Source organism: Embiotoca jacksoni, unplaced genomic scaffold (assembly GCF_022577435.1).
Source record: "Embiotoca jacksoni isolate LCO1_2020_lvr unplaced genomic scaffold, fEmbJac1.0.p SCAF_6, whole genome shotgun sequence".
Taxonomy (NCBI): domain Eukaryota; kingdom Metazoa; phylum Chordata; class Actinopteri; family Embiotocidae; genus Embiotoca; species Embiotoca jacksoni.
In genome coordinates, this window is record NW_027185414.1 from 10,715,599 (window position 1) to 10,738,943 (window position 23,345).

At 40.2% G+C, this 23,345-nt stretch overlaps 1 protein-coding gene across 2 annotated transcripts in view; it reads left to right on the forward strand.

Annotated features, from left to right (window-relative positions):
- kif26ba (kinesin family member 26Ba) overlaps positions 1 to 23,345 on the forward strand; it is an 84,297-nt gene that overhangs the window by 8,788 nt on the left and 52,164 nt on the right. For both annotated transcript variants that reach the window (XM_069174110.1, XM_069174111.1), the window contains exon 3: positions 16,147 to 16,875. In XM_069174110.1, coding sequence (XP_069030211.1) covers positions 16,147 to 16,875 — 729 coding nt within the window. The remainder of the gene's footprint in view (positions 1 to 16,146; positions 16,876 to 23,345) is intronic.

The following is a 23,345-nucleotide window of genomic DNA, read 5'->3' on the forward strand; positions in this document are numbered from 1 at the left end:
TTAGACTAACTTCCCCAACCAGTAGGCTGCCACAGTCAACACACTGTGTCGGTATATAACCTGTCGATAAAGAGCCAGAGAAGCCACAAAAAGCTTTGCCACATCCAAAAGACAGCAGATGAAGATTCTGAGTTTGCCAATGTGCATGAATTGGGAAACTCAGCAAAACGCACATTATAAAACTCAGCAGATGCCAAGTGTTTGTACAGCAGATGCCATTTTGACTCTTGATCTGCAGTCACAGGCTAATTGTAATTTTAATTAGGAAACTTGGTCATATCTCACTTAGCATATTTCTCTCTGTTTTTAGTTGGTTTGATGTGTGATTTATAATGCTGTGTCACTGTGTCTTAACAGAGTCTTCCATTTAATGACCTGGTAAATTAAGATTAAAACATACATTCTGTACGAAATGTTGCATCCTGGTGGTTGAATGATCTTGATTTAGGTTTAGGACACTTGTCATCACTCCATCTTTCTATATCCCCTTGATTACACTCATTAAAATGGTCAAATCAAGACAGAAATAAGAAAAGATATATTGAAATAAAATGAAGAGTTGCAGTTCACTTATTAAAGCAGAGACAAAGAGAAACCAGTTTTACATTTTTAGCACCTCTGCATTCCTCACAGGCCCCGAGACCAACTCAAACGTTGCCACCACTCCAAGAGAACGACAACATAACGCAATAACAGGCAAATCACATGCATGAGTGCACACATCCAAACACTCACTGTCACACACAAGTATAAAGACACTCACAAACACACACACCAACATGCACACAGAGTTACTGGACCCTGAGGTTCATACAGAAACACACACAAATGAACACACTGGCATGTGTGCATGTGCACTTCCAAGAACACATGTACACTGCCGGATGGCAGTGAAAGTGGCAACAGCACCTGCTGCCATGAGGGCCATAGCTACCATGGCAACTGCCTCTCCTTCACTGCCCCAATACAAACATATATAGAGCACACTATACAGTAGTTATGCAGCTGTCTCTTCTTTCTGTCTTGTTCTGTTACGTCTACGGTGAATTTGTGTGAGTGATGAAACAAAGTATCTGAGTACAGTACAGTATCTGATCATAACACAACCTATGAAGATGACAACATGGAAATTGTTTTATATTATAAAATGTCAAAAATGTTTTTTTGTATCTGTCTATATGGTGTGCCCGTTCAGGCACGTTTTTTCTCAGACTTTTAAAAGTTTTCGACTCAGTCTTCCAGAGCGAAGTTGAAAAGTGACAATGTTCCGGAGTTCCAGTCGCGGCAGGTGCCAGCTCCATCACTCCATGACACTGTGAAGTCTGGCTCGCTCAACGGTTTATTTGAAGTCCTGCTAACCACACTTCTAACATTAGCCAACCTGCTGTCATGAGCTGATATATCACACAGAGGCATGCACACACACACACACACACACACACACACACACACACACACACACACACACACACACACACACACACACACACACACACACACACACACATCATCATCATCATCATCACATGCTATCACATAGTCACAGATAACACATCTATGTTCAGCATCTCTCACCAGGATCTCGTGACAGGCTGATGTATGACGGGGATAATGTGTGTGTCTGTGCATGTCTGTACTTTTGTGAAAACTAATTTTTTTCAACTTTAAAACTAGAGACACTTGCAAAGTAAGGGAAGGTAATAGACTACTTCAGGGTTAAGAATAGAGGATAACATAAGAACAATATTGACATGATTATACAAGTAGTTCCGACCCAGCGATTGGTCAAACGTATATTTGGAACGTGCTCAAATCACCATAATGCATCACAGATTTTGAAAGCGAATTGCCCCACGATATGAATACAATTTGATGACATATTTTATTTAGATGGTAACTTGTTGTATAATCGTAATATTACACTCGAGGTTTCAAGCGCCATCACTATTGTGCCAATAATGACATCAAAGCACCCTCTCCTGTAAAATTGTCTAAATGTGTATGTTTATGTTGGTGAGTTGATGTATATGTGTTATTGAAAAGAATAATGGTTATTAGATCACATTTAAAAGTACCTGTTATTTGAATTAGATTATATGATTAAAATACTGAATGTGAGTGGAAATGTTCTACTAACTTGCTTTTTTTTTAATCTTCTACTCAATGAAGGAAGTGGTTCTTTCTTTTTGTAATGTTGATGTTTGGATGTGTGGCATGAATATGAAACAAGGGATGAAGTCATCAGGATACATCTGCTGAATACAGATGAAACCAGAGAAGCTTGAAGCGGTATCTAGAGGAAAAAGGATCAATTTGTTTTCTGTCAAAGACACATAGACACACACACACACACACACACACACACGCACGCACACACGCACACACGCACGCACGCACGCACGCACGCACGCACGCACAGATACAGCCTCCTGCAGTTTTGTTAAAGTGCAGGGCTCACAGCTTTATTTACAGAATAGGAGCGTCTGCTACTGTGAACAACCGCTGCTGTGCCTTTATATCTCTCTGAGATGATACAATGACATTTTGGGGTCTGACAAATATGGCAACAACAAAACTAAAAATGGCCTCCTGGTCCTGGTCCTCTTATTTTGTTTAAAACTTTGGGTCTTTGCAAAAGTTCACAAAGTCTTGCAGATTTCATCAGATTAATGTCACTTTATTAGTATCTGATTTTGTCTGGGGATGAGTCATTTTGTAAGCAAGATTTATGTTTTTTTTAAAAAAGGTGAATCAAATTTAAGACTGCAGCATTTTGTACTGCTGCTACCAACAAAGCATATTGGAAAGTGAATTTATAGATGTGAGGAACAGTAAGGAGGAGTGGGATGCAGCAATTGTGTGGCAAGAGGTGACGTAGTTGCCTGCACAAAAGTGCTTCTACTGTGGCAACAGACCTGCCTTTTAGGGTCAAAACTAGAGGCACGGCTCTGCCAGTCAGTTGTTCATGTTTTACAAGTACTGTAATGACATTCCTGTTCTATACACTGCACTGCTGGCCTGCAAAATAAGTGTGTGCGTGTGTGTACATTCCTAGCCTAACTATATACGTTAAGAGGCTGACTAATTCCAAAGAGAGGATAAGAAGATAACCTGTGTGTGTGTGTGTGTGTGTGTGTGTGTGTGTGTGTGTGTGTGTGTGTGTGTGTGTGTGTGTGTGTATTTTAAGCAGGACTGTAAGTCTATTGTGTCAGAGCATTGTAAAGGGCAGGAGGTGAAACGAGAACAGAGATGACATTTAAGCAGCAGTTTCCAGTCTGGCTCCATTTCACTGCTGTATTTGTGTATCACTTACTGTCATATATTTTTAAAACGGCTTTTATTCTTTTAATGGGACTCCTTTATGATCCTGCTGATTCTTAAAATAAATCATAAGTAGTTGATTTGCCCTCTGCCAGGCTCTCTTTTTTGTCATTCGTCACCCTCTCAGCCCATGCTGACTAATAAATATCATCCACTTTCTCCTAATACTTATCATCCATCTCAGCCCAGCAGCATGCCTCTCTCCAGCTTATCAAAAAAAGATGGACGGGGTCGAAAATAAAAGAGAGAGAAGGAAGGACAAGGAGAGAGAAAGAAAATAAAAAAAACTACTCGAACAGAGGTTAAAAGAAAGGGAAAAGCAATAATTCATCGGCTGCACAAAAGTGGAATGAGAATGAGTGTGTGTGTAGAGACTCCTCTATATTTGCTGTTTGTTCCCAGTTTGTGCTTCAATCAGATGCAGAGAATAGCCTTTAACCGTTAAACTTTCCAATTACCTTGAGCAGATGGAGCCTGTGGGGCTCGATTTAGATGGTTCGAAATGGTTGTTGTTATTTACTGTTATCTACTGTTGACTGTACACCAGGCTACATACAGTGTCAGAGAGAGAGTTGAGCTAAAGCTGTAACTCTCCTCTTTACGCTCGATTCCGTCTCGCTCAATCTCCCATTTGATACGTGACAAAGCATAAGCAATATCTGATTGATCACATCTTGTCAAGCAACAACAATCTAGCAGTTGGTAATGCAGCCTTGTGGCTGGAGTTGTCAGTTTGAATGCAGGTTTGATGTCCATGTGAAACATAGATGGAGTCTCTATGAGTAACAAACATGCTCTTGAGCAAAGCTCTTCGATCTCAGCTGCTTCCTTTGAGGACCTTGCTGGCTACAGAGTGGAGCACTGTGCTTTGCTCTACAGGGCTCCCTTGTATGAATGAGTGCTACTGTGTGACTATGAAGCCTGGAAAAAAAAGCAAGTACGCTACGTTGACTCTAATGGATATTTGACCGTTAAAAAGTGTTTTAGTTTTAGAGGTTTGCAGATTGATTGAAGCACGCTCTGAGGAAATTCAAGGTTTATTTTAAACCCCATAAAACCTCTTTGTATAAGCCAGGGGAAGTAACTTACAAATTAGCTTATGTCCTGGTTTATTGCATTAGTTTGTTTATGTAATAATTCATTTTTCAAAGTAGTTATCGTTTTGTGTCAAAACTCACAAAAACAGTTCGTTTTTATTGTCTTTTAGTTTATAATATAAGTTCAGGTTGTACAGATGTTTGTATTTTTCTGGTGTATACTTTAAGCAACAAACTGTGTAACATGAGATCTTTGTATTTTAAAACCAAATTACAAATTCAAGAATCTTTTTTCACTGTTTGTGTTTCATGTTTAAATTTGAATCCTAATTTTTTTTTTAAACATTTTGTTGTGGAGAGATAGACAGGAAATATGTTAGATGTCCATCAGGATACATCATTATAAGATTATTAAAACCCATCATAATTGGCCTATCATTGTTATCATACTATAATGGCAGTGTTCAAAGGTTGGCGATGATTATATAGATTGCTATAAAAATGTATACAAACATTCATGGTCCACAAGATAAATCCTAAGGCAGCCGGTTTATGGTCTCTCAGAACGAGTTTGTAATGTCTGACCACAAACAGCCAGCTCAGGGAAAAACAGGGATATTATGAAACAAATATCACACAGTCTCTCCAGGAAGATGTTCATAGTGCTGTTGACATAAAACTGCTAAAAATAGCTGAGTAACAAAGGGAAAAAAAGAGAGCCAGAGAGAAAAGTTCAATCCTTAGATCTTTACTCATTCTTGCACAGTTGGGGAATGACAGCGTGAAGTGTCAGAGTGAAAACATCAGTTTTGGAAAGTTATACAAATGTTTGGACTCGTTAGCTGACATTGAGCACAATAATTGAGCATGGAATCAGGCTGATATTAGCATTTAGCTCAAAGCACCGCAGTGCCAAATAACGATTCACAGAGGTGCTACCATGGCTGTAGACTCATTATCATGTATTAGATTATCTATCCGCTAATTTTGCTTTATAGTAGATTGCTTTTATTGAAAATGAAGACAGGAAATATGGGGAAAAAATGTGGGGTGAATGTAATAAAACCGAGAAAGTTGCATCTCATTGTCTAAATATGTCTAAAACACCAGGTGATCAGGACACCCAAATTACCAAAAAAATTTCAACTGCAACTCAATAAAAATAGTCATTGCCTGGAGCTCTTGGTAACAAAACGTATAGATGGAGATGCAGACTCAGACATCCGAATATAGCACATGTACAAATTCAGCTCCCCATTTAAAAAAAAAAAAAAAAGTGCTATAGTTGCAGTGATCGTTCATGACTGACAACCTGACATACTGTATTTTTTTATTATTTTGCCTTGGTTTGAGTTCTGAGGAAAAACCCGAACATGCACTGGTACACTGAGTTTGTATATGTTATTTGAAGGTACACATACTGGTTCTATGCACGCTCTGTTCCCCTGTTTCCTAGTGTGTGTGCACACATGTATAAGTGGGAGTTGTCAGGCAGATCTTTACCTGCAGCTCCTCTGCAGTGAGCCCCACTAACCTTGGGATGGAAGGATACTGGAGGAGAGAACGGATGGAGGGGAAAAAGAGAAGGAAAAGAGGGGAGCATGGGAGCAGTGAGAGGGCGTCGGAGACTGTGTATTCAGGTGTGGGATACGGCAAGATGGATTACCCAACCCAACAGGCAATTTATCACTGTCAGTGAGAGAGTCAGAAGAGAGGGCAGAGAAAAGAGAGGGAGACTGAGAGAGAAGGTGAGGTATATAAAAGAGGAAGGATAGGATGGAGAGCTTGGGGACAGATAGATAAGAAGTAGGTGGAGGTTGTGAGAAAGAATCATGCTTTACTTTGTGTACAGTCAGAGACATTTTTACACCGGGTCAAAAAGAGGTGTTACCCCATGAGAAGATGGAGACAGAACAGAGAAAAGAAATATGGGCAGGTTTTCTGTGTGGTTCCTGAAGCGTACTATCTGTACTTCCTGGATTTAAATATTCTGTGTTATTCAGTGACTGTTGTACTGGCAAGAGTGAGTTTAAGTATAGTGATACAGTCCCTCTATAGCTAGTGAAAGTAACTTTGCTCGTTCAGTGTGCTGCTAACACTGCCTGAGGTATAGATCCACGTGATTCAGATATGTAGCATCATAATAACACTTGGTGTGAAACCAATCATCTCTCACTGGCAATAATGAGGACTTGACATTTTACTCTTGATATAAATGGTCTATTTACAGCGGCGCATGAAGGTGACTATTTCAACTTCCATATCCTGTTTGGCCTTGTATTAGATTACCAACCATCCAAAGTAACTGTCAAAACATTATTTGTTCAGTCACACATTAAGGATGAGCTCTATTTTTCTAACTGTGAGCAGACTATGGTGTTATAGAACAACCCCTGGAGACACCTGGACTGCCTCCAGATATCCCAAGAGAAAACAGGCATTTACATCGACTAAATTCTCACTTAAATTACCCTACAATGAAGCCAAGTTCCTCATCTATATTCAGGTGCAGACAGCTAGCTAATTGGACGCCAACTAACACATTGAAGTACATTATTTTCTCATGCAGCTCTGGTAGCAAATGCCTCATTTACAGTGCAACTCTTGCAGATGGTGGAGTAATTTAAAAACAGGCGGCAGAGTTTATATGCAGTTCATTTACAGTCAGGCACCACCATGGATAGCCAGATAAATTAAAAACAGGCACCAGCAAAAAACTTTCACATAAAAAACAGGCAGCAATTTAAACAACTATTTCATTTATAGCACTGGGCAGTGATGTTGATGGCCTGCTAATAAAAGCCAGGATTTCTTGCAGTCAGCTAGCTCATTTACACTATAGCAGGGGGCTCCTCTGTGGACTTAACTCTCCACAAGCTGGGACAAGATTCGTAGCACAGGCTATTAATGGAAAGGCAGCATTTACCACGCAAAGGGTATATGTACACATGCACAGACAGCTAGGACAACACATACATTTTAATATATAGATTATATTTAATATTGATCAATTAAATATTGAGATTGTGTGCCTAATCTGATCTGTGTGTAGCATCTGTTTCCAGTATTTCATACCTTCTTCGATTGGGTTTCACATCCCACTTCACACATACAGGCAGGCTAAGCAGTGTTACTCTTGTATACAGTAAGGAAAACACAACTTTGTGGAGCAGAATACCTGATGAGCACTTACCCTTCGCTAATTCAAATCAACATTCAGAAAGCCAATTATTAAGGTTGTCAATCACAAACAGCGGCTACATGAATGTAGCCTCTGGCGAGATGCAGGCTAAAGTACGTCATCAACATGGTTTACTTCATGAGACTTGTTTGCACACAAACTTTCAAAGAAGCGAGATTTCAAAGGAGACCAACATCTATGAAGACCAACACATCAAAGCATGCAAAGCCACTGTCTTGTCCTCTTTCAGAGAACCCACCCTGCTGCCGTGCCCTCTCTGAAACTCAGGCTAAGGACTGCGGTTGGCAAGTCCTCCCAATTCAAGGACAAGTGATGGTGATGGCATGGACGCACATGGTTACATGTGTTCAGACATAAACACTTCAAAATACATTTCATGTTGCGTCATCAGTTTGTGTTTCATGTCATGTGTTTTGGGTATTTTTTTGTTTGATTGATCATTTCCAACTGTGCTTCATGGCACCTCTTCCAAACGAACATATTGAATAATAAACTGCTGTGCCAATTTGACTGTTAATAAAAAAATTATTTGAGCATTGATTGAGAGAATATCCGTTTTCAGTGTAAGCTAGCCCCAAGAGAAAGATATTCATGTTCAGATCACTTCAAGCCCTTATGTGTGTGTGTGTGTGCATGTGGGTACCAAACCATGTCCTGTATGTTATCACATCTGACACCTGTATTATAGCGATATGAAGCCTCGCAAACACAACCAGCGTTATACAATCCATACACATGCTGCACAAACATTCTCATACAAATATGTACGCATAAACATATTGAAAGTCTCCAGCAAGACAGAATGCAGCAAGTCATTTACACCCCCTCTAGCTAGTTAGTTGTCTATGCTAATTAATTTCTGCATTGCTATGGCAACCAAACCCTGTAATGTGTTTTTCTTTGTAATTAATATAGCATGTCAACATCAAGTGGATGCACATGTGTTCAGAAATAAGTGTGTGTCTGTTCACCTATATGTATGCAATAGTGACTTTATGCATGTATGCAAACATGTGTGTATGTGTGTGTGCATAATGGGTTACAGTTGTGTCCTAAGCAATCTAACTCCCACACCCGTTATTGGATCATATGAGCGAATGACCAATTAAAAAGGTGATTAAAGGAGGCATACTTCAGAGAGCGAAGGAGAGGAGAGGGGGAGGGAGCAGGTAATGAACGGGGGGTGGGGGGGGGGGGTACTGGGCTCCTCAAGTTATTTGTCACTGAGGAGAAACAAAGAGAGAAAATTCAGGAGAGGCAGAGGTTGGTTTCCTCAATGCCTAGACTCTCACTAAAATGCTGTTGAAGAATATTTTCTGCTTTGGGTTATTTCTGATACAACAGAAACAATAATTTCCCTCTTCGCCAGCTTTTAAACAAACTGAATTAAATCAGTGTTTACTTATTAGGGGTATAAATAGGTAGGATATTTATTAATGGCTATACTGCGTCATTCTTGTGGTTTTATGATCGATTCTGGTTGCCATTCAGCATTAAAGCATAATTATCTCTTTGTCCCTCCTTTCTTTCACCCTGGCTTCCCTCTCCTTACATTGCAGAATGCTTAAATCTTTATCGTTGAGTTTAAAAAAATGTGATTAATATTTTAGGGTCACATAAAAATCTGATGCATCACATAGTATGTTATTATTCAAATTATCATTATTTTTGCTATTGGCTAATACAATTTACTATTTGTTACTTATCTCAAACCAGTATAGTAAAGTAAAAAATAAATTCAGGACATCACATTGTATTTCATGATTTTCAACTGTGGTCGAGTTTTCTTTTTTTGTCCTCTTCACACATTAGGTAATTTTTTAATAAAAATGAACACGTGTGGAGCTCATGGTGGAGTTTGAAGTTTGAGTCTTCAGTTGTGTATAGTTGGTCAGTACACACCTGGGATTGCATGTGTGTGTGTGTGTGTGTGTGTGTGTGTGTGTGTGTGTGTGTGTGTGTGTGCATATCAAGCAAGCAGACCTCAACATTCTGTCTTGGAGAGATTGTCAGAAACACCTGTGCTTGACATCAGTCAGTGTAACACTTGTCCTACAGTATATACTGAACGTGCGCTCATCCATGTGATGTGTGTGATGTCATTTATAACCTGTGTTATTGACCTTGCTCCTGCACTGACACCAGACTCAATCATTCACACTCACTCACACACACACACACACACACACACACACACACACACACACACACACACACACACACACACACACACACACACACACACACACACACACACACACAATCATTGTCCATCATGGCACCAATGCGCGTGATCATGGGCCTCCAACATAATTATAATTTATAGTATTATCTTCATCTCTTCTTTGCTCCAGTTTACACTGTTTGTGTGTGTGTGTGTGTATTTGTGTGTCATCAGAGCAGGTGCAAGAGACCGTCTGCATCTCTTTTGCATGAATTCACTGATCCCACACCTGCTGAGAAATGCCTGTGTGTGTATATATATATTCTAGGGTATGCACAAGAGCAAACAGGGTAGAAATGAATGAGGAAGGAGATGAGAGGAGGTAAATGAGTATGTCACTCCTCTGGAACTGATTACACACACCTACATATACTCTTGCTAATGACACTGGCTAAAAACAATAAAGAAAACACAGTTTTCTGTCAAATCCTTTCCCTTCTCTCTGATCATGTGATGACATGAACTGCTGCGAAATATAGTAGAAGTGAAAACAAGGAAAGACAAAGTTTTAAAAATGGCAACATGATAATGGAGGTGGGTCAGTGGTGGACAGGGTGTGTTTTTCCTTTTATATGTGTTTTGGGTCTATGTGAGAGTGTGTCTTGTTATGTTTGACAGCCCATTTTCCTGAGTCCTTTACTTCCTCTGCACTCACATACATGTGTGCACACACACAAAGACAGTGAGAGACAAACAGCGATGAGCTGTCTTCTTTCATCAAATCACACTAATAGCATCCTTCTGTGTCCAGTCTGCACACACACACACACACACACACACACACACACACACACACACACACACACACACACACACACACACACACACACACATACAGAGAGTCACTGCTATACACACTGATTGTCAGCCACCAAGAGTCACTGAGGTCACTGTTCAGTTAGCTTAGACGCTGTCGCCATCTCTGCTTTCTCTCTGTCTGTCACTCCATCCTTGCAATGAAGAGCTGAGGCTGTGTTTGTCTCCCCTTGTAGAAGGAAATGAATCACATGCACACACAAATACACACAAACACACACACACATAGACTTGGTGGAGCTGAGACTGATTGAGTCACTCAGAGAATACTGATGAGCAGCAAATCATACAGTTCACAATGACATTTATATAACCAGAGCCTTTATAAATGGTGTAACAACACCAAAAATCTTGGTTGATCTGATACTGATCGTCCCAATACTCGGAAAATGATTTTGCTTCGAATTCGGTTGTCACCTTAACATTGTTTTGCCTGGAATGACCGGTAGGGTCTCTGACAACATAATACGTAGCTAATGAGAAAGTGTGTGTGTATGTGTGTGTTTGGATCAACAAAACGTAAACAAACTCAAAGTTATGCCGTTCTACTGAAAGATGAGCTGGAAATAACAAAAAGGAAGTATTTGTGGAAAGACAAACATAGAAATGGGAGCACAGAAAGACAGAAAGTATGTTTGTGTGAATTCAAGCCGTCTTCATGCCCAGTATTTGCAAAAAAAAAACGGTCTCTATTTCCTAGCCCCACCCCCCTTTCCGAAACCACAGCTCTCCTTTTCTTCTGTTTTCAGTCAGGCAGCTTGGCTGCTCCCTAAATCTCAGCTAATTTGGAACAAGACCCTCATCTCAAGGACCATACAGCGTGTCCGCTTTATTGCTGCTTCAGTCGCCTGTCTGCTGTGTGTGTGTGTGTGTGTGTGTGTGTGTGTGTGTGTGTGTGTGTGTGTGTGTTTGAGTGTGTGTGTGTGTGTGTGTTTGAGTGTGCGTAACAGGGCGATACAGAGGGGTCAGAAGAAGCCAAGAGAGATTAAATGTTCCCTTTTCACTGATTTTTGGCAACGATCAGACCTTTCCAATTGTATCCAAACAGAAAAAGCAGGGCTATTATTTGGAGTGGATGGGAAGACTGTGTCACAATGTTTTGACAGTGAAATATTTTATCCGTCTCAAATACATTTTATAATAACTGGCATGAACATTCACTAAAATGAGACTCTGCTCACTTGCAGTGACTGCAAACTGGATGCAGTGTTTGTAGCAAGAAAGCAAAACTGTTATTAATGACAAGAACGAATAAATGAGGATTTAGGATTGACACTGGTTGAAGTTGCAACAACATTAGAAACTCAGCTTATGTATGCCTTTTCACTGAATTTTGCACAATAAAGAAAAACATAAAACCACCTCTGCAATATCATCCACCTCTCCAGCATCCATCTCTACTCTGTATGTTTCAGATAGTACAATTTTCACTTAAATATGACTCAACACACTGCTTCTACCGTTTTATGCCTCCAGCATTAGCTGACTCAAGAACGGCATGATGGAATTTCTTCAAATTTGGCACAAACCTTTCCTTGGTCCCAAGAATGGACTTTTTTGGGCTCAAAGGTCAAGGGTTAAAGTCATAGTGACCTCACATCCTCCCATTCTTGTAAACACAAAATCTCAGGAATGCCTTGAGTTACTTTCCTCAAATTTGGTACAGTTACTTGAACCCCACTTTGAAATGATTTAGTTTGTGTGGTCAAAGGTCAAAGGTCAAGTTTACCGTGATCTCACGTCCTTCTCACGCCTTAAGGGAATTTGTTCACATTTGGCATAAATGTTCACTTTAACTGAAGCATGACATGATTAGATTTTGGTGGTCAAAGGTCAAGGTAACTCTGACCTCACAAAATACATTTGTGGCTATGACTTCATGCTAATTGTGACAAAATTTCCTACAAATGTCTAACAAGACAAAATGATGAGGTGATGACATTTTAAATCCAGAAGATCAAAGGTCAAATTCACTGTGACATGCAAAAACAAATTTTCAACCATTATTCAGTGTCATAAGTCAGGAACAAAGGAGGTTATTGGGAACATATTTCCTTGATACTTTGCTGATTGTTTAGATCTTCTGTGCTGTCAGATTGACGATGTGTGTGAAGCCCTCATGTTTTGGAATTTCTTTGCAGAAACATCTGAGGCATTGTCTACTGTCCTTCAGCTTTATTGACCAGATATGTGAAAGCATAATGAGGATTCCTTTTAAGTCTTTACCACATATATCATATGAGTCTGGACATTCATGGATGCAAACTGTAACTTGGCTGGTTGCTGGAGGCAGAGAACCGTGAGGAGATAATTTTAGTTTTGATGGTGCATTTTCTTTTCCATTCCCTCAGGTGAGTGGCCAAATATAGTTGACATGAAATTATATATTTCTGGTACATCTACAATGATATGGGGAACAATTTTCAACCATTTACGATAAATACTTGCTGTGTCAGTCTCAGAAATGAAGTGAAGCAGACTTTTTCTAGAGAGAGAAATGTTCAGCAGAATGTGATGTGTAACCAGAACACATCATATTAAGAGCAGATGAAACTGGTTTGTCATTATTATCCCTTATTATTCAGCTATTGTATTATGGGAGAACTATTGAATATACATTCAAACAAAGATTGTCAACCGCATTTAACATATGGTGTCATCTCAGCTTTATTTTGTTCAGTCGACCATTCTGACTTCGAAACATGGTTTTTGCTTGTGTACGTGTGTTTGTGCGTGTGCGTGTGTGTAGGAGAGAGAGAGAGAAGAGAGAGAAAGAGAGAGAGACAGAAAGCGAGAGAGCAGTTGCTTATCTTATGTAGCCTGTGTGTGAGTGGTGTCTCATGTCAAGTAGGAATAGGTATGTTTATACATTTGTACTACTGCACATGTATATGATTAAAACCATGTTCTGTTTATTATACTACTTAGTTTGCACAAGTAACAAGGTACTCTTTATCCATGAATACACACACACAACTCAGATGCTCGCCAAGCTTTGAGCTCCTGCCGTGTATGTGTGTGTATATCTTGTGGTCTTGTGGTTTGTTGACACAGCCAGGCAGGCAGCTCTCACACTGAGAGGGTGCATTTTACTATTAGATGAAATGATGCTTTGTGTGCACACACACTTACACACACACACACACACACACACACACACACACACACACACACACACACACACACACACACACACACACAGATGGTGTATTGATTGAGGAAAAGTAACAGTCTTGTTATTTGTGTGCATGTGCAGAGAGTTTGTGACATAGACTTTCTCTCTTTTGCTCCTATTCCATCATTAGCATACGGTCACCGAAGAAGCTGATCACACACAGACATCCAAGCAAACTACAGCTAGGGAAACTTGTTTTTGTTTTTTTTACAGTTAAAGTTGAAGCAGTCAGGAATATGATAGACAACCTGTTATCAATACACACATGTGTGTATAGGTAGTTGGACAGATTTAAAGGGTGTCTGCAGGAGAGCTGCCTGTTGATAAATCAGATGTGATTCTTTCTGGGTTTTTCTATCGTCTGTCAGTCATCTGTCGCTCTATCTTATTTCCAACTGTCTAAATCTGCAAAGACATAGCCATCACATCCGTATGGATAGGACACACATGCACATACAAATGCTGCATCTCCATTACTCACATATTGATTAAACTTCAGTAAACGAAGAGTGCCTGCCCATCACTTTGATTAATACTGTACATGTACGGCTTCTTTCAGGGCATGATGTACTGAGATGTTCAAATAAAAGTCCCAGCGTGTAAAATAACTGTTGAGACTGACATGTCTGCTCATACATTACAAAAAAAAAATGTCTTGGGTTATTTAAATAGCTGCAAACATAGACTTTCTATCAGGAGAAGTTGTTGAATAGAAATGGGTCTGAAATGCTGTAGTGTTAATAGCATCATTCAAGAGACGGTAGTTTTAGAGAAAATGTCAGGGAGCGGGGAATACTGTCTAAAGACGAGCATGAAATAACAGAAAAGTGAGGCTTTCATTTCTTTTCTGTTTTCATTGGCTAACCCAAGTCAAAAGAGCATGAGAGAATTTTTACATTTAACCATGCATTCAGTCTGTAAGTATCACTTGTGCAGAAATGGGCGAGAGCTTACACAGTGTTTCTACAGAGGCGGGCTGGTTGAAAGCAGGAAGGTAGTTACTGTTATCGAGTGAGGTGGAACCACCTCCCACATCTGTTTTGCTGAATTATAGAGCTCCTAAGCAGACTCACAGACACCACACCTACACTTAAGCTGACGATAAACTCACAACGTCTCAGTCAGTCATTTTAATCCTACCATTAGTTTCAAAGGCCAAAAAAAGCAAAATTTTCAAAGGAAAACCTTTTTCTATTTAATGACCAAATAAAATGCTTTGTAGAAAATTGAGAAAACATTTTTTTTACTTGGGTCAAATGAGGTTTAGACACAGATCTGTATCTGGGTGTGCTCGTGTCTTCTCCTTGTTAACTTTGATATTTAAACCAGAGAGTCATGGCAGGAGATTTAGAGTGGCTTTGTTCTGTGAAAGTGGTTCCAATTAGTCTGGAAAAAAATGCATACACGCGTACACAACACACACCTGTACATGCCCAAATGTCACCGATAGATGCACAAACAAATTGGACAAATACAAGGATCTGTTCACACAAGGAAGCAAACTGTAATTGCTCACACACACACACGCATGCACACAAATGTCATCCAGGCAAACAATAACAAGTAACGGAGAAAAATTGATCTTGATGTTATTATTGTTATTTTAGTATGAACAGTATAAATGCAACTGTGTATGATTCATTTTTTAAGGCATTCTTACCAAAAAAGGTTTATCTGAAAACTTCTTCAGTGCCTTTAATGATCAGTGACATCAATGCATTGAAACATTGAACTTCACGTGGAATTCAATAATTAAAAAAAAAACAATTAATCTGCATTATGTTGTATTAAAAAAACTAGAACTAAAAAGAGGGAAGAAGATGATAAGGAAATGAGAAAGGTACGTAGAAGGTCAGTTGACCTCATATCTGTATTAGACAACTCTCCTTGCTGCCAGCTTCTGTCGCACTTTTAGACCCTCAAGATAAAGTGTGTGTGTGTGTGTGTGTGTGTGTGTGTGTGTGTGTGTGTGTGTGTGTGTGTGTGTGTGTGTGTGTGGAAGTGTGTGTGCACACAAAGCATCATTTCATCTAATAGTGTACGTACTTGTTTTTTGCACTGGATGTGTGTCTCTCTCGCTACACACCTTCCCCCAGGCTAAATAGCTGTGTTTATTGGTTTTTCTATAAATATTCATAGGCAGGACTTGTCCAACATGACTATCATTTTTTCCTCTCCTCTCCTCTCCTCTCCTCTCCTCTCCTCTCCTCTCCTCTCCTCTCCTCTCCTCTCCTCTCCTCTCCTCTCCTCTCCTCTCCTCTCCTCTCCTCGTTTTGTCACATCCTTCAGTACATCACACTGCTTCATTATCCTTTCATTCCGCCAGTATCCAGTTGAAATGACAGTTTTTTGTTTCTCTGTCTCCTTCCAGGATCCCTCTTTCTCACTCCTCCTCCATGATAAGCTTCAGGTGCCAAACAGTTCACGGCGGGCGTGGAACGAGCGTGATAGTCGCTGTGATGTCTGTGCCACTCATCTCACTCAACTTAAACAGGAAGCAGTGCACATGGTCCTGACTCTCGACCAGTGGGATTTGTCTCCCACCTCTTCCCCTACGGCCCTGATTGGACGATATGGATCTCATGTACCTCCAGGTCCTATGGGAGCGTCTGGGGCACCAGGAGGTCCTGTGTCACGAGAATGGCCTCCTCCTTTTCTACCTTCCTCATCCTCCTCTTCAGCTGCTGGTGTTTCACACATCCCTCACCCATCCTCCCAGTCCCCTTCTCCAAGCCCCAGCCAGACTCCAACACCCAGCCCGAGCCATGGACCATCCAACCCCAGCAATGGGAGTCCTTCGATGGGGCAAACATCCAGCTGTGCTCCCACAAACCCTCAACCTCAAGGTTCAGGGCACAGACTGGGGTCTAAGCCCAGCTCCCTGGGCCTTGGAGGTGGGGTGGACAGAAAGAACGGGTCCCCCAGTTCAGGAAAAGCAGCTGTTGCTCAACAGCAACCAGTGACTGGAGTAAACAGCCCCGGCAATAACGGTGGTAACAGCAGTAGTAACGAGAGTGGAGCAGTACTGAGTACAGCAGCTCTGCAGGCACATCAGCACCTGAACCGAACTAATGGAGGAGTTACGCTCTATCCGTATCAGGTAAGCTACCTGTAGATGTGTGTGTGTGTGTGTGTGTGTGTGTGTGTGTGTGTGTGTGTGTGTGTGTGTGTGTGTGTGTGTGTGTTGCAACAATTCAGTATCCGATCAAATGGGAAATGTGGTCACAATCTCCCTTTCTGTAGTTATGGCAAAGTGAACATTTGTGCCAAATTTAAAGACATTCCGTCATCGTGTTCCTGAGATATTAAGTTCACGAGGATACGACAAATAGATGGTCAACTGGAAAACAAATGCCACGGCTATCATCATCGCAGACACATAAAAACATGCAGCTTAGACCTTGAGAACTTGCTGGAGAATCAACATGTTTTCTTCTGTAGCTATCCAATGATAGCTGTATGTAGCCTAATGAGGACACAGACTACTAATACTGTAGCTCATTAATCAAAGTCTTTGTTTGCCAAAATTTTAACAATGCGCCAAAAAAAAGGTGGCTCAAGTGGTAGCCCACATCTAACCAACTGACTCCAATGCAACAATTCAGTATTTCTGATTATATCTCTCAAAGGATTGTAGTTCCAAAATGCAGAGCATGAATCAGTAAGACAAAGTAAAAGAAGTATTCCGGACTCGCTAAGACAAATGCTGCTGTAGTTCTTTACAATAAATGCATTTCTCCTCGTGTGAAAATACTAGTTTCTGATTAACTTGCAAAATCTAAACAACACATGATGAGGTTTGTTTCGCACCTAAACAGCTCCCAATGAGGACACAACATTTGAATAACCATCTTTCTCTGAAAGGGAAGCAGAACATTTTATTCAGTTGGATTGAATCTTGACATCAAGCATCAAGTTAACAGCAAGCAAACCACAAAAGTGACTGAAATGGAAACTGGAGATAAAAGGAAGTGTTTCAGGAGGAGATGGGAAGAGAGGGAGCAGACAAGAGAGGAGGATGGTAGGAGGGATAAATCGCCTGAGGTGGAGAGTGGTCTAGAGGTGTATGGAGGGAGGCACGAGAGCTGAGACTCCAGGGGAGATCCAGAGGTGTGTGTGTGTGTGTGTGTGTGTGTGTGTGTGTGTGTGTGTGTGTGTGTGTGTGTGTGTGTGTGTGTGTGTGTGTGTGTGTTAACATGTGTGTAGGAATGTGTTCTACAGATGTAATAATTCATACAGTGATAATTAGGACTCCAGGGACTCTATGTCACACACCCCCAGTACCCCTTCACTCTTTCACTCTCATTCACTTTCTGTTCACACACGCTTATTTCTTATGCATCTTTCTTTCCTTCTCCCCTATTATTTCTCCTGTCGTTCTCACACTTTATCTGCTTCATATTCACCCACTCCTCTGTCTTGCTGTTACCCCATCTGTCTTTAGGTTTTTATTCAGCCCATGACTTGAATCAGATAAAAAGACATCGAGTTGTAGTTGTAAATTGCTTTGAATAGTCTCGGGAATTGTTTCATTATCTTGTCCTACTGGTCAGAAATAAATTAGCCCCAAGGGCCTTTTAATATTTTGGCCTGTCTTTCTGTAAATTACAGTGAAAAGGTTCCAATTTGGAGGAGCATTTTTCTTCTGCCAAATTTAGGTTTATCAGATAATTAAGTATGATTTTGTTAAATTTCATGTTGTTCATATCTTCTTCTATATGATTTTGTATCGTATTTAAGCATGTATAAAATGTCTTGATATCGCTTTTATTTTTGACCATGTTTCCCTTAAAACAAGATGTCTTTATTTTTCCTTTGATAAAATTATATTGTTTGGGTGACTTAGCCAGCGTGTACGAAAGCAGAAAAAATGTCCTACAATTTTGTTTCAGTGGACTATGCCAGCCTTGTTATTTGCATTTAGATGCATTTTGGGGTATATTTGTGTGTGAGTGTGCCCTGTTGTGTGCCTGTTTTGTGCACTAGTACGAGGTGCGGTCAAAAAGTTGGATAACAAAAAAAAAAAAAAAAAATTTTAATCTGGCGGCCATCCCCTTTAAACTAGTCCCCTTGCACAGCAATACACCACTCCCAGCGCTTCTTCCGCACTTGGAACAGTCTCTCAAAGTCCTGTTCTTTAAGTCCTGTAAAGCACCATCTGCGATTCACGCTGGATCTGCTCCACAGTGTCAATATGGTGACCTTTCTGCTGCAGCTTCATTCCCAGTTGAAGGGAGCCAAATCTAGTGGGTAGAATGGGTGGGGAGTGATGATTGTGTTGTTGCGAGTGAGAAACTTGGGGGTTTTCAACACATAGTAAGCAAACACGTTGTCATGATGGAGAACCCAGTTGCCAGTTCAGGTCGTTTGCAACGAATGCTTTTCCTCAGATTCCTTACATCAACACAGTTGAACTCGATGTAAAAAAGTCTGAACCTGGGGAACAAATTCAGGGTGCAAAACTAAATATCAAAGAAACCAGTATGACCTTGGTTGTGCTCCTGATCTGACGTGCCTTTTCGGTCCCATTGGACAGTGATGTTCTGCACCTCCTAAAATGCGAATGTCACTCAAAACACTTCGCCAAGTTCATTGCTTCAGTGCTGTTGGCTCTCTGGAAAATTTCAAGAGTCTCTGTTGCTGATTTTGCAAGTTACATAAAAAATTTGAGGTGTACGCTCAAGTCGATGGTGAAATCTCAAATGCACATATATGAGTGGTTACAAAACGTATAACACAAGTGCTGATGTTGATCGAGCAAAATAACTTGGAATACTTACTAAAGTTATTACTTGCCCTGCTCTGTGCTCCATCGCTGTGCTGTAAACGTTTTGATGGCAGTGCGTATATGAGGGTGTCGTTTGCATGTGTGCATGCATTTACTCATGTTTCAATAATTGTGTGCGTGTGCGTGTGTGTATGCAGTTATTGTATACAAATAGTGTGTTTACAGGTGAAAGTGTTTCTTTATGTGATTTTAATCTGTATGCCATGTTTGAGTTAGAAGCTGTGTTGGACATTGTAAAATGTTACAGAATGTTTCTGCTGTGACTTTGACAGTAATGGCGTTTCAGCAGGAAAGGAGAAACAGAGTGTGATAATAAATCACCCTCATTTAGACTCAACCCCAATAGAGACAAAGAAGTGGGGGGGGCTGAATGGAGAGATGATACAAAAATGGAAATTGAAAGTACAGATGAGGAAATGAAGGGAGATTAGAGTATAAGAGAAAGAAGATGAAGAGCAGGGAAAAAGAGACAATAAATGGCTACATCTGATTTTAACATCGATATATTATGACTGTTAATTCAGTGAGATCAGTGTATAGAGGGACATTGCTTAGATCTCTCGCCACCTCTTTGCCTTTATTTTTTGTCAGAGAATTTTATTTAGTTGGAAATCTGCTTTGCTGCTTACAGCACAAAACAGAACGATGGCTTGATGTTGTAGCATCAGCGGAGCTTTCAAAGGGTCTTACAATGGCAGATGAACGAACGCAGGCCAAATGAGAAATCTCCTCCAACATGTTCACGCTCCTCAGCAAATTGAAAGAGAAAACAAGCACATGGATTGACAGCAGGGAAAGTTAGACGGGTTCAAGCCAAAATCCTGCAGCAGGAATCAGTGGGATTTATGAGAAACGTGTGTCTCATTCTACAGAAACACTTTGAAATTAATTACTGGTTTAATTAATTTCAGTGATTCAAATCAACAGAAAAGTTATCAGTCAGAGGTAGCACAACAAGAGTTAGAGTGGACAGCTGAGAGAAAGAGGACACAGAGGGAGACAGAGAAAGGAAGCCACCTGTCTGCAAGCAGAGCTGACATTAAAATGTTGCTGGATCATCAGTCTAAGGTGACAACCGCCACATTTGATATTTATCAGGATTTTTCTACTTGGTACCGCAGGAAGTCTGGGTCAAATGGAAACATGGATTCAGACAGAACAAGCAAGAGTTATCATTATTATTGATTAGTTTGAATCGCCACAGACATTTTTAAAGGGACTTTAAATAGTTTCATGTTAAATCTTTGACAATCACAGATTTTGCATTACACAAAAGTTCAAATGTGTGGGCTGTTTACTGACTGTATCTGTATCTGAGGACAGTTCTGAAGATGTGGCACTTGGGAATCACTTTAGAAAAAAGGTGTAATTTGTACAATACTTGTTGATCTGAGTTCTATGTTATAATCAATTACAGATGTTAATGGCACAAGATTGTGTGTAGTGTTTATGGAAATTGAACTACATTGCTGTATGCTGGTCTGCATTTCAAAAGTTGGGTCTACTAGCTGATCAAGATGCTGCTGAGGGTAAACCAGAGGTCCAAGATTTAAAACCAAAAGCAGAGTTCAACAACATATACGGTCCTTTAATTTGTTCAAAGAAGCTGCACAGACACAGTTTGGTCTTTCTGTGACACTAAACTGTGTCACTTTTAATTGGCAGAACTGCACAGTGAAATCCAGAAAAATCAAGTCCGTATCAACTGCTTGTTTACTTTTTGTGGACGTTTTGTAGTTGTGGTGGAGAAGAGAGGATCAGTGTCTCTCACTCTCTCTGGTATGAAAAAACAAATCTGACGTTGCCTCGTTGCCCTCACTCTGTCCTTCAAGCAGCTAATTGAAAACAGGTTTATGCAGTATGGTGTGTGACAGTGCATGTGCCTTGTGTGTGTGTGATTTCAATATTAGTTAGATTAGCGTCCCTAATTCACCGTAAATCTGTTAGTCGAGCCTGTTTGTGTGTCTCTGTTTGTTGTGCGTTTATCTGGCTGAGAGAAGCAGGATGTGAAATAACACAAACCACTTGCACACGTCATATTAAACTGCACGACTTAGCTAAGATAACCTTTAGGACTAATTAGGGAGCAGTGGTGACCTAAAGGTTAAAGAAGCTGGAGAGTTTTATTCCTGGACCGACAGCATAAATCTGGTTGGAGAAAGAAAAGTCAGTGCTTGTCACATTCTTATCCCTCGAGCAAGGCCCTTTATCCGCATATAAAATAAAAGCATGATAAGAGTGCACATGTGAAGCTAACAGCCTTTATAATAAGGGATTTGAATTATATTTGGAGTTCTGAGAGTGTCAGAAAGCCTGTCCTGTTATCGTTGCTATTCTATGAGGTCGTCTTTTTTATTCCTTCCTCTCGTTATTTTTTTTTCTATTCTCTTAACTGTTTATCATTTTCATGTATTTTGGTATATAGCCTTGAGGCTGTTTCTGATGTGATTACACAACATATAATGTTGATATAAAGTAGATATCCTTTCTGTCGTCACCTTTGCTCCCGCGCTCTCTTTCTGTCTGATTCACATATGTGTATGTAATTTACTCCAGGCCTTCCATCTCTTCCTCTCCTTGCCAATATTCTATTTCATTTGTATGTTTTCTACATTTCACGGTTGTTTTCTGTCTCCTCTCTACTGACTTGCTGTCTTGTCCTTGTCTCATGCTTGTATTTCTTTTTGCATTTCTTCAACCACTTACCTTCCTTAAGGGCAGCCTCGTTTTCTCTTCCTCTAGTCTACTGGAGTAAGCATTTAGATTGTTTTACAGATTGTGTTTATCCCACTGATAAAAGCACACATGGACACACAGATACACAATTTCCATTTTCACCCTCCTCATACAAACCCCAAATTTCAGGCACAAATTACATTGGTTGCCTGTAGCATGTGGAAGAATGAAATAAACGTAAGAGAGACAGATGAGGAAGGGGAATGCTTGAGAAATGGCGTTTTTCGTTGTAATGAAGATAAATGAGCAAGCTTTTACCTTTTTCTAAGAGCAGGGAAAGAGAGATGTGGATAAGTGATGTGGTGCAGGAGAAGAGGGTGAGAGTAACAGAATAAATGTGGAGTATTTTCTTCACCATGTCTTTTTATGGAAATCTGATATCACATCCATCAAAGTCCCTCATTGACAGAGATTATCTCCAGACAAGGAGTTCTGTGGAAACATGGTCAGATGCTGCTTTTATAAATTTGTTGTGCTATTTTCACCACAGTTGGCTGTCCTATTATCCTCAGTCATCTCTGCTTGTCCTATTATTATCTACATTCTTTTCTCTGCTGCTTTCACCTAATATCTCCACGGGGATCATTCAAGTTTCATTCAGTGTAGTATAACCTAATTTATAGTAACATTTACAGACAGTCATTCAGCTCTATGTCCCGTGGGAAAATCTGAACCAAACTAGTAGAATGACCTCATGACAACAAACAAAAATATGATATATTTTAATGAGTACGTTGCCCAAAAGGCTACATGATGTATCTATGTAAATGCAGTGGCCTGGTGACCATCTATTTTCTCTCATACAATAGCTTGTTTAATGGGAGGGATGAGGCACACCACTGCTTCAGATACAGAGAAGCACAGCAAGCTCATTAGAATTTCATGATATTACAAAGGCGAATATTGTTGCTGCATTTTTTTTAGCTCCCTGTGGTGTGAAGGATGGAGATGCCGGTCAGTCGGTGTGACTGGAATGTTTCAACAACTGTTGGGGGGATTGCCATGAAATTTTCAATAGAGTAGACATTCATGAGCCATACATATGC